The sequence below is a fragment of the Aquarana catesbeiana genome, linkage group LG03 (genome assembly GCF_042186555.1).
Source record: "Aquarana catesbeiana isolate 2022-GZ linkage group LG03, ASM4218655v1, whole genome shotgun sequence".
In the NCBI taxonomy this organism is placed as follows: domain Eukaryota; kingdom Metazoa; phylum Chordata; class Amphibia; order Anura; family Ranidae; genus Aquarana; species Aquarana catesbeiana.
In genome coordinates, this window is record NC_133326.1 from 153965220 (window position 1) to 153976990 (window position 11771).

At 43.6% G+C, this 11771-nt stretch overlaps 1 protein-coding gene across 1 annotated transcript in view; it reads right to left on the reverse strand.

The window, feature by feature from the left end:
* CEP41 (centrosomal protein 41) overlaps positions 1-11771 on the reverse strand; it is a 67133-nt gene that overhangs the window by 36584 nt on the left and 18778 nt on the right. The window contains exon 2 of the mRNA XM_073619427.1: positions 6936-6999. Within this exon, the coding sequence (XP_073475528.1) occupies positions 6936-6999 (64 nt within the window). The remainder of the gene's footprint in view (positions 1-6935; positions 7000-11771) is intronic.

Below are 11771 nucleotides of genomic sequence, written 5' to 3' on the forward strand. Positions count from 1 at the left end.
TATCCAAATATCGCACATATTGAAAAGCTCAATTCCCTATGTGTGGCATTAACTGAAAAAATAGGAAACGCTTGTTAAACATCGCATAAATCTAGTTAAGTGTCAATTCACTAAAAATAGAATGAAAGCAAAAGCATTATTTGAATACCGCATTTATTGGCGTATAACACGCACCCCAAGTTTAGGAGGGAATTTTAAGGAAACAAAACTTTTAGGAGGGAAGTTTAAGGGAAAGAAAAAAAAAATTAAGTTTTTTTTTTTTTTTTTTTTTTTAAAAGCCCATCAATACAGCCTTATCAGTGTCCATCTGCAGCCTTGTCCATCATTGCAGAATAATCAGTGTCCATTGGCCGCCCTGCCCAGTCTCATTGCAGCCCCGCCCAGTCTCATTGCAGCCTGATCGTTTTTAAAATTAGCGCTGCTGAGATACACATAGTCGGATGTCCTGTGTACTCGGCTCCTCTAGCAGTCCCGCCCCTTGGCCCGCCACCTACGATGGACATAACACAGATCCAATGGCAGGACTGGGCGTGACTGCGAGCGGAGCCGAGCCTAGCAGAGTACACAGTACACTCGGCTATGTGTATTTCGGCAGTGTTCGCTCCTCTCCCCCTCACAGTCAGCGGGGATCGGCGTATAACACGCAGCCACGATATCCCCCTGATTTTAAGGGGGAAAAAATGTGTGTTATACACCGGTAAATACGGTAAGTTGTTATTTAACAAATACTGATAGCTGTTGTTAAGGAGCTGGCACCCGCTGGCGTCCTTTACAACCTTAGATAAAGGTCTTGTATGGATTTTGGGGTGGACCCCACACCAATTTTTGTTGTGAGGTTCCTCCCAAAATCCATTACAGACCGAGAGGGTCTGGTATTTTAAGTGAATTGCAACTTTTTTTGGAAAAAACACTATGGGCAATTTTACAGCAAATTTTAAAGCGCTATATGTTGTTTAAAACAAATGCCAATGCTGCTTCTAGGTGTGGGGAACCAGTAATGTGCCCATGCCAGCCAGCACCCTTTTTGCGGATGTCACCGCTGAAATTCCTTATCAGGATCCAACCAATGGACATTCAATAGGAAGTGTCCCACATCACGTAGGCAATGATGCTCCCCCTGTATATGGAAGAAAGAGTACTTGGCACGGGAACCTCAGATTTAAGTGAGCAAAAAAGAGAATTTCGGTATTTTTTGCCAGTGTTAAAGTTAAAGAATGGTTGAGAGAAAGGGTGGGGGTGTGGGGGGGGGGGGGGGGGGGGGACAGGCTAGAGTTTAGCTTTAGGCATTAAAATATCCTCTAAAAGGAGCATGCCCCCTAATTTACTTTAAAAACAGCTTCAGTACTCTCCTTGAAATGCTAATCGGTACAGGACCTGAACTGTGGCATTATATTATACTACGGGGGGGGGGGGGGGGGGGGGGACCTCAGAAAAAATATATTTATTAATGCTACAGACAGGGCGAATTGTATACAGGTTGTAATTTTTTTATTTTCTAATAGTTACACCTTAACCCAACTCCTAAAGTAAGCCCTCAACAGATTGCTCAGCTCCGAAATGTAGTCAACTGTACACTAGCCTAGAGAACCATTCTAGATTGTTTACACACCTTTAACACCTGAAAAAGTTAAATATTCAATGGAGTGTGTTGAATGGGTTGTTCGTTTCTTTCTCCAATACTGTAGCAATTATACTGTACACAATATCCTCTCAAAAGATGGTGTTCTCATCACTTAGACCACGAAACACGCAATATGGGGAACATAAGTACGGTGGTGTCGTTTTTAAGATAGTTTTTGCAATATGGAAGTCTAGTTGCATTGTGCTTGGTTTGAGCAGTCATAAAATTGTACAAATTTAAAGTTTGGCCCCATTCACATGTATTAAAGTGTACAGTGGAGGGCAGTTTCTGCATTCGGGGCCCTTATCTGCACAGATGTCAGACTGGAAGCAGCATCTGTCTGTGCGGCCGCTGTGTTCAAATTGATACCTGTGGGTGTATACCCCGTGGGAATGAAACCTTATTCATTCTTATTAAATTGTGTGTGCTTTAGGACCTTTCTTTGGCCCCTTAAGCTTTTTCTCATGTGTATCGCTTATGCCAGAGATGTTGGTATCCTTATCCATATATGTGCTTTATTGAAATTATACATAGCAACAATGTGGGGAAATATCAAAACCTACCAAGATCTCTTAATATTGACAGATGTTCTAATATCTGTTTACTACTTGTACAACAAAGCTATAGGTTTTCATATGCAAAAGTCATTTAAAAAAGGAGAAGTACAGCCAAAGCTTGTTTGGCTGTACTTCTCCTGTGGATAAGAGGAGTGCAGTTTGCTCTGCACTCCTGTGACCCGCTTTCAGCAGACAGGGGGCTGAAGCCTGCTGTCAGATGACGTCACAGAGGTGGTACATGCTTGGGCAAGATTGCGACAATGAAGTCGGGATCCGCCCACATGCCTGCACTGGCACCTGGCTCAGCGAGCCGCTGAGAGCCTGAGCCAGCTGCTCCAGCTACAACCCAGGGGCAGAGCAAAGAGCCGGAGCCTGACAGTCAGCAGCTCTCTGCTCAGGGAGCCCTGAGAACCGAGCGATCAACGGTGTTTAAGCGCTCGGTTCTCAGCGTTAGAGGCATCAGGGGGACAGATGCAACATCAGACCCATGCTGCATCCACCCAGGTAAGTAGGATTTTTTTTTTTCTTTTTTAAATAAACACACACACACACACACACACCTCTTTTAACTGTATGTAAGGAGTTGTCAAATTCCCTGAGCTTTCAACAGAGCTTTACTTTTCACGTAACAAAAAAAAAAAAAAAAAAAAAAAACGCCCTTCAAAATATACAACTAATGCACAATAAAAGAAGACTAGAAGAAGGTTTTCAATCATGGGTAAACTATACTATAGTAAAATGCAAGGCACAAGCTCCAATAACATTTGAGAAGAATACGAGGACTGAACTGAAGGGTTTTGTCATCTCTCGAGGTGCTCTGCAGTACTGTAAGATGACCTGAGATAATTGCAGAGAAGAGTCTCTTTATTCGTCAGTCAAGCAAGCTCTGTCTAATGGCCTGTTTGTTGGAGCACACTAGCAACAGTAGCCAGTAGCTTTTAATACGCCATCATCAGCTAACACACAAAAATGCCAAACAGTTTAACCTGTTTGATGACGGTGCAAAGTAAGTCTACTGTGCAGCACAGGACAAATGGAAGGTTTTGCCCATTCCATGAATGTGCTCAAAGTTAAATTAACAAAAAAAAAAAAAAAAAAAAAAAAAAATGCAGGACCTGAGGACAACGCTGAGCCACTCTCACGATAAAACCTGAGCTGAAGATAATTATAGTTTATTTGTAAGATAAGTTGCTGTTCACAAATAAGCCTTTTGCGAGTACACTGATGACACTCCATCCATTTGGGAGTATCATTATCACAATGCAATGGTCCCAAGGTACAGAGCATACTCTTAGTGAAAGCCCTACTTCTTGTTGTACGCTGAAATTGGCTGTGTAAATGAAAGAGCCCATTAGGAAAAAAGGGATTGAGGCACAGACCAGGTCCTTGCTTCAGGGGTCAGCTGAGCGTGTTCCTTCTCCTTTATGGTTTAAAGCGGACACCAAAACAACAAAAACACACAGATAAAATCCACAGGGTGCCATTTCACCTGTTTTGTGTTTGTTTATCCATTCCTGATATTTACACAGCTCTACTACACAGCATAGTCCTGAAACAAGTTTTCACTGCGGCAGTTAAGTAACAGTTAGGAGGTGCCTCTCTCAGCTTGTGACTGGACAGTGAAAGGAAAAGTAGCACACTGATGAACCCATCTCCCTGTCACTCTGCTTTCTCCTATCAGAATGCACCTTGTACTGCAGAACACCTGACTGGCTCATTGTATTGCTTTCCCCTCCCCCAGAGTGTTACAGGGGACTGCAATAAACTGATACCAAGGCAAATACAGTTACTGTCACTGCTTGCATTTAGTGTTTTTATGCATTTTACATAATTCATGTATTGATATCTGCCTGGAATTCAGCTTTAACAGGTGATTTTTATTCACAAAATGTTCTAAAATCTCATGGCACTCTTTGCCATGTCAATTTTACCATGAGAAATTACACAGGGTATTCGTTGTCATGCAGTTAATCTACTACAACTGCAAAATATCTGAAATCAATTGTATTGTAGAATGTTTTGACAACTGATCGCTTGTCTTTCATAGTCTTGACTGGGCACTTTCACCCCCTTCCTGCCCAGACCAATTTTCAGCTTTCAGTGAGGTCACACTTTGAATAACAATTGCGTCGTCATTCAACACTGTACCCAAACAAAATTTTTATAATTTTTTTGAGACAGATAGAGCTTTCTTTTGGTGGTATTTAACCACTTCCCGCCCGCAGTATAGCCGAAAGACTGCTACGGCATGGGCCTTAATTGCTGGGAGGGCATCAATGGACGTCCTCCTGTGCATTAGCTGCCGGCACGCTCTGTTCGAGTCAATGAGACTCAGCTGATCACAGATCGGAGTATCCAATCCCGGCCCCTTACCACATGATCAGCTGTCAGCCAATGACAGCTGATTACATGATGTAAACAGAAGATCAGTAATTGGCGATCATCGGCTTCTGTCATAGGAACAGGGAGAGCCACTGCCGCATCTGTGCCCACCAGTGCGGCCTGGTAGTTCCCACCAGTGCCACCTGCCAATGCATATCAGTGCTGCCAATCAGTGCCACTTATCAATGAAGGAGAAAAATTACCTGTTTGCAAATTTTATAACAAAACTATAACTATATTCATTTTTTTTTGTTTTTTTTTTTAGCAAGAAATAAAAAAACCCAGTAGTGATTAAATACCACCAAAAGAAGGCTCTATTTGTGGGGGGGGGGGGGGGGGGGAATGATCATTTAAATTTGGGTAGAGTGTTGCATGACTGCGCAATTGTCATTCGAAGAGTGACAGCGCTGAAAGCTGAAAATTGGCCTGGGCAGGAAGGGGGTGAAAGTGCCCAGTAAGCAAATGGTTAATCACCACTTGTGTTATTATTTTTTTGATAAACAAAAAAAAAAAAAAAGTTTATAAAATTTTGTAAAGAAGTAATTTTTCTCCTTCACTGATGAGACTGTACAGACATGCTGCACTGACAGGCATCACTGATGGGAACTGTTGGGGCTGCACTGATCATCAGGACACTGATGATCAGTGCCCCGATTGTCAGTGCAGATGTCCAGTGTGGATTTGCCGGTTTTCGGCTTTCCTCTCGCCCTCTCAGCATAAGGGGAGGAATGCCGATAACTGGCAAATCCTACTTACATCCGTGATCAGCTGTGATTGGACACTGCTGATCACGTGGTAAAGAGCCTCCGTGATTGGCTCTTTACCCCAATCTGCTGCATCCTAAAGACACAGCAATCACAGATCACTGCCGATGCGTGCCACTGGGGGCACGCAAGCATGGGAGGTCGTCATATGATGGCAAGGCGATGGCTCCCAGCAAGGTGCAGCCGCACTGTAGCCATCATTCCGCTATAGTGCGATCAGGAAGGGGTTAAAGGAGAATTCCGGGTATGGTATATTTTGGCATTGTTACATTGGTCCAGATTGGACCAATGTAACCATGTATATACCATACCTGGCTGTTGCCCCTGGAAGCCACTACTACTCCAATGATCTCCACTCAAAAAAACAAAATTAAGGTTTGAATGGCCTAGTCAAAGTCTGGACTTAAAGTGGAGTTCCACCCACTGATGGAACTTCCGCTTTAAAGGGAAGGTGAACCACCCCCCACCCCCAACATGTCATTTTTTTTTTGGGGGGGGGGGGGGGAGCGGAAACTCTCTTTTTAGAGGGTTCCAGCTCCCACCTCCTCCCAGGGGTCTGCGGTTCCGCAAGTCAGTTCTCCTCTCCCACCTCCCTCTCGGCAATCATCTGGGACACGTCACAGGTCCCAGATGATTGCCCCACCAGTCACAGCGCACTATGCGGCCCGGCTGTGAAGTCACAGCCGGGCGCCCACAGGGAAAATGCCGGCGCCACAGAGAGGAGAGCTTCGTCCCTGCATCGCTGGACCCTGGGACAGGTAAGTGTCCGATTATTAAAAGTCAGCAGCTGCAGTATTTGTAGCTGACTTTTAATTTTTTTTTTTTTTTAAGTGGAACTCCGCTTTAAATCCGATTGAGATGCTGTGGCATGACCTTACACAGGCCGTTCATGCTCAAAAACCCTCCAATGTGGCTGAATTAAAACAATTCTGCAATGAAGAGTGGGCCAAAGTTCCTCCACAGTGATGTGAAAGACTCACTGCCAGTTAATGCAAATGTTTGATTGCAGTTGTTGCCACCAAGAGTGGCACAACCAGTTAATAGGTTTAGGTGGCAATTACTTTTTCCCATAGGGCCAAGTAGGTTTGGACAGTTTTTTTTCCCTTAAATGAAATCATCATTTAAAAACTGCATTTTGGATTTACTCAGGTTATCTTTGTGTGTTATATTAAAATTTTTTTGATGATCTAAATCTTTTAAAGTGCGACAAATATGCAAAAAAATAAATAAATAAAAATTTAGGAAGGAGACAAAATACTTTTCACAGCACTGTAGCTAATCTCTTGAGACCAGTCTCCCAAAGATCATCTGCTGTAGGAATTATATAGCAATTTAATATTAGAAGAGTGGTCTATCTTGACAAGAATAATGATGGAAGCTCCAAAATAGTTCAGCTAGACACTGCAAGGCTTCATTTTTGCATTCATGATACAGTAATCACTGGACTACAATAATTCATTGCTAAGTGAACAGAGATCAACTGACATTTAAAAAGGAACCTTCAAAAGAAGGTCAAATTGCCCATTTTAGTCCAAAAATGGCTTTTTGCATACAGTATGATGTGAGGAAGACTGGATAATACTTTTCATACAGTAAACATTGAAAACTGACCTGTATTAAGCCTTGTCCTGACATGCTGGTACTTTGGATTCTGAGGAATTCTTTTCTTTAAAATCTGAAAGAGTTTTAGATTACAACATTAGAAAAAAGTTGAAATGCTGCATATGGTAGAAAACAAGGACTTAATGATGGCTGACGTTAAGTAAAAAACAGCTGTATTCAATTTAGAACACATGGCTCGAATACAAGGCTGCTTCGGTGTAATAAACCAGCGTTTCTGGGGAAAAAAAAAAAAATAGATTTGTATGAATTTACTGACATACTAAAACTAGGACTCGGAGATCATTCACACTTGTGCGGCTTAAAATCGCACTGCAACTTTGGATGGATGCGGCTTTGTTGTGACTTTGACCAATGTGACACAAAGTCGTTGGACATGTGCAGAACGTTTTGTTTGGTCTCCAGTTCCGAACAAATTCCCAAATTTTCAGACCCCCCCCCCCCCCCCCCCATGTTGAGGGCATGTGTGCTCACTTGCCCACCCCCCCCCCCCCTTTTCTGAGGGCTGCATGCTCAGATAAGGGTTGTGTATGGATTTTGGGGGGCCCCAATGTCATCTATTTTATTTTGGCGTTGGGTTCCACCTTAAAATCCATACCAGATCCGAAGGGACCTCATGTAGTTTTTTCCCCCCCTATTGCTGGCATCCACAAGTTGCATCCTAAATCGTATCTGTATCATGCAAGTGCGACTTTTGAGGGCTTACATTGAGGTCTATGAACCTAAAGTCGCATGAAAGTTGGACCAAAGTAGTGCAGGAACTACTTTGAAGTTGCAGATATGAACAGTTATTGGAAAACATGGGGTGCGACTTGTCATGCGACTCTGGGGGCGAAAGTCACATGACAAGTCCCACAAGTGTGAATGGGGCCTAAACACCTTATTTTTGGGATATTTAATGTAAGGAACACATGCTGGTACTTTGTTTAACCACCTCAATACTGGACACTTTCACCCTTGTCCTGCCCAGGCCAATTTTCGGCTTTCAGTACTCTCACACACTTCTCAAAATGACGACAATTGTTCCATCATGCAGTACACAAATAGATCTTTCTTTTGGTGGTAATTTTTTGCACTATAAAAACAAAACACGTTTTTCTTAGTTTCGGTTATAAAATCTTGTAAATAAGTAATTTTTCTTCAGACATTTTTTGACCAAAATATATACTGCTACATTTCTTTGGTAAAAATAACCCAAATCAGTGCATAGTCTGCAGACAATGGTACCAACCACTGAAAATCGATCACACCTGTACTGACGGCCTGTCTCATTTCTTGACAAACATCCCCAAATTATCCCTTTTTGGAAAGTAGACAGTCCAAGGTATTTAGTAAGGGGCAAGATTTGTTTTTTTGAAGTCATAATTTGTCCCACAATTATTTGGAAAATAAAAATAAAATAAAATTTGTGGGTTTTTTTTTTTTTTGCACAAAAATGTCATATTAAAACAAGTTATTTCTCACACACAGGTATACTTGCAAACATTAGAATAGAGAATAAAATGGTGAGTTTTGCCACGGGGGCACTTTAAATTTTTTATTATTTGGTACACTGACAGATGTTGATGGGACACTAGTACTTCTTGGTGCACTGGTGTGGGATGGCTGCAGTCTGTGATCTATGTGTAGCTGAAAAGTAAAATCATCAGCAACACACAGATCACTGATAGGGATGAGCCGAACACCCCCCTGTTCGGTTCGCACCAGAACATGCGAACAGGAAAAAAGTTCGTTCAAACACGCGAACACCGTTAAAGTCTATGGGACACGAACATGAATAATCAAAAGTGCTAATTTTAAAGGCTAATATGCAAGTTATTGTCATAAAAAGTGTTTGGGGACCTGGGTCCTGCCCCAGGGGACATGGATCAATGCAAAAAAAAGTTTTAAAAACGGCCGTTTTTTTCAGGAGCAGTTATTTTAATAATGCTTAAAGTCAAACAATAAAAGTGTAATATCCCTTTAAATTTCGTACCTGGGGGGTGTCTATAGTATGCCTGTAAAGGGGCGCATGTTTCCTGTGTTTAGAACAGTCTGACAGCAAAATGACATTTTGAAGGAAAAAACTCATTTAAAAACTACCCGCGACTATTGCATTGCCGACAATACACATAAAAAAAAAACGGCATGGGAATTCCCCAAAGGGGAACCCCGAACCACAATTAAAAAAAAAAAAAAAAAACGTGGGGTTCCCCCTAAATTCCATACCAGACCCTTCAGGTCTGGTATGGGTTTTAAGGGGAACCCCCGCACCAAAAAAAAAAATAAACGGCGTGGGGTCCGCCCAAAAATCCATACCAGACCCTTATCCGAGCACGCAACCTGGCAGGCCGCAGGAAAAGAGGGGGGGACGAGAGTGCGGCCCCCCCTCTTGAACCGTACCAGGCCACATGCCCTCAACATTGGGAGGGTGCTTTGGGGTAGCCCCCCCAAAACACCTTGTCCCCATGTTGATGAGGACAAGGGCCTCATCCCCACAACCCTGGCCGGTGGTTGTGGGGGTCTGCGGGCGGGGGGCTTATCGGAATCTGGAAGCCCCCTTTAACAAGGGGACCCCCAGATCCCACGCCCCCCCCCCCCTGTGTGAAATGGTAAGGGGGTACTTACCCCTACCATTTCACTAAAAAAACTGTCAAAAATGTTAAAAATGACAAGAGACAGTTTTTGACAATTCCTTTATTTGGGGGGCTACCCCAAAGCACCCTCCCAATGTTGAGGGCATGTGGCCTGGTACGGTTCAGGAGGGGGGGGGCCCGCACTCTCGTCCCCCCCCGTCTTTTCCTGCGGCCTGCCAGGTTGCGTGCTCGGATAAGGGTCTGGTATGGATTTTTGGGGGGACCCCACGCTGTTTTTTTTTTTTTTTTTTTTTTTTTTTGGCGCGGGGTTCCCCTTAAAATCCATACCAGACCTGAAGGGTCTGGTATGGAATTTAGGGGGAACCCCACGTCATTTTTTTTTTTAAATTTTGGTTCGGGGTTCCCCTTTGGGGAATTCCCATGCCGTTTTTATCAATGAACTTCTATGTGTATTGTCGGCAATGCAATAGCCGCGGGTAGTTTTAAATGAGTTTTTTCCTTCAAAATGTCATTTTCCTGTCAGACTGTTCTAAACACAGGAAGCATGCGCCCCTTTACAGGCATACTATAGACACCCCCTAGGTACGAAATTTAAAGGGATATTACACTTTTATTGTTTGACTTTAAGCATTATTAAAATCACTGCTCCTGAAAAAACGGCCGTTTTTAAAACTTTTTTTTTGCATTGATCCATGTCCCCTGGGGCAGGACCTGGGTCCCCAAACACTTTTTATGACAATAACTTGCATATTAGCCTTTAAAATTAGCACTTTTGATTTCTCCCATAGACTTTTAAAGGGTGTTCCGCGGCATTCGAATTTGCCGCGAACACCCCAAATTGTTCGCTGTTCGGCGAACTTGCGAACAGCCAATGTTCGAGTCGAACATGAGTTCGACTCGAACCTCATCCCTAATCACTGACCGGCTGCAGCAATCCCCCTCACTGAGCTCAGGAGAGCCGACACAGAGGCATCTGCCTCTGTTTACATTGTGTGATGGCTGTGATTGAACACAGCCATCACATGATCTGGGGGGCCAATCAGACAGCACATATCCGGATCTGTGATGTGCCGTGTCTGAGGCACACAGCATTGCGCAGCTGCAAGGCCACGCCATTTTCTGAGTGATGTACATCGCTTGCCCCACCCGGCCGTTTATGTACAGTGGCCGGGTGGGAGATGGTTATGTTTTGCACTGGTTTAGTGGAAGGCCCCTAACATAACGTTATACTTTCTTATTGCTTCCCAAGCCCTACTCCAGGAGCTTTTGTTTCTGTGTACTGCAGTGATGATTGCCAACAAGCCTGAAACAACTATATGCAGTTTGGAAAAAGTCCCTTTAACCTCTTCTCTACCACCATACATATATAATATTGTCAAAGTATAGGGACACCTGCCTTTACATGAACTTTAAGAGCATCCCAGTCTTATTTTGGGTTCAATATTAAGTTGGCCCACCCTTCACAGCTACAACAGCTTCAACTCTTCTGGGAAGGCTTTCCACAAGGTTTAGGAGTGTGTCTATGGGAATGTTTTACCATTCTTCCAGATGCAAATTTGTGAGGTCAGGCACGGATGTTGGACAAGAAGGCCCATCTCGCAATCTCCGCTCTATTTAATCCCAAAAGTGTTCTATCAGGTTGAGGTCAGGACTCAAGTCAAGTCAAATCAAGTTCCTACACCCCAAAACGCTCATCCAGGTCTTTATAAACCTTGCTTTTTGGACTGGTCCAAATCATTTGGTGGAGGAAGGGTTATGGTGTGGGGTTGTTTTTCAGGGGTTGGGCTTGGCACCTTTGTTCCAGTGAAGGAACCCTTAAGGCAGGGGTAGGCAACCTTGGCCCTCCAGCTGTTTTGAAACTACAAGTCCCATGAGACATTGCAAGACCCTAACAATTACAAGCATGACTCCTAGAGGCAGAGGCATGATGGGATTTGTAGTTTCACCACAGCTGGAGGGCCAAGGTTGTCTACCCCTGCCTTAAGGCATCAGCATACCGAGACATTTGACAATTTCATGCCCCCAACTTTGTGGGAGCAGTTTGGGGATGGCCCCTTCCTGTTCCAACATGCCTGCGTACCAGTGCACAAAGAAGGTCCATAAAGACATGGATGAGCAAATTTGGGGTGGAGGGACTTTACTGGCCTGCACAGAGTCCTGACCTCAACCCAAAATCTTTGGGATGAATTGGAGATGAAGTGGAGACTGCGAGCCAGGCAAACATCAGTGCCTGACCTCACAAATGTGCTTC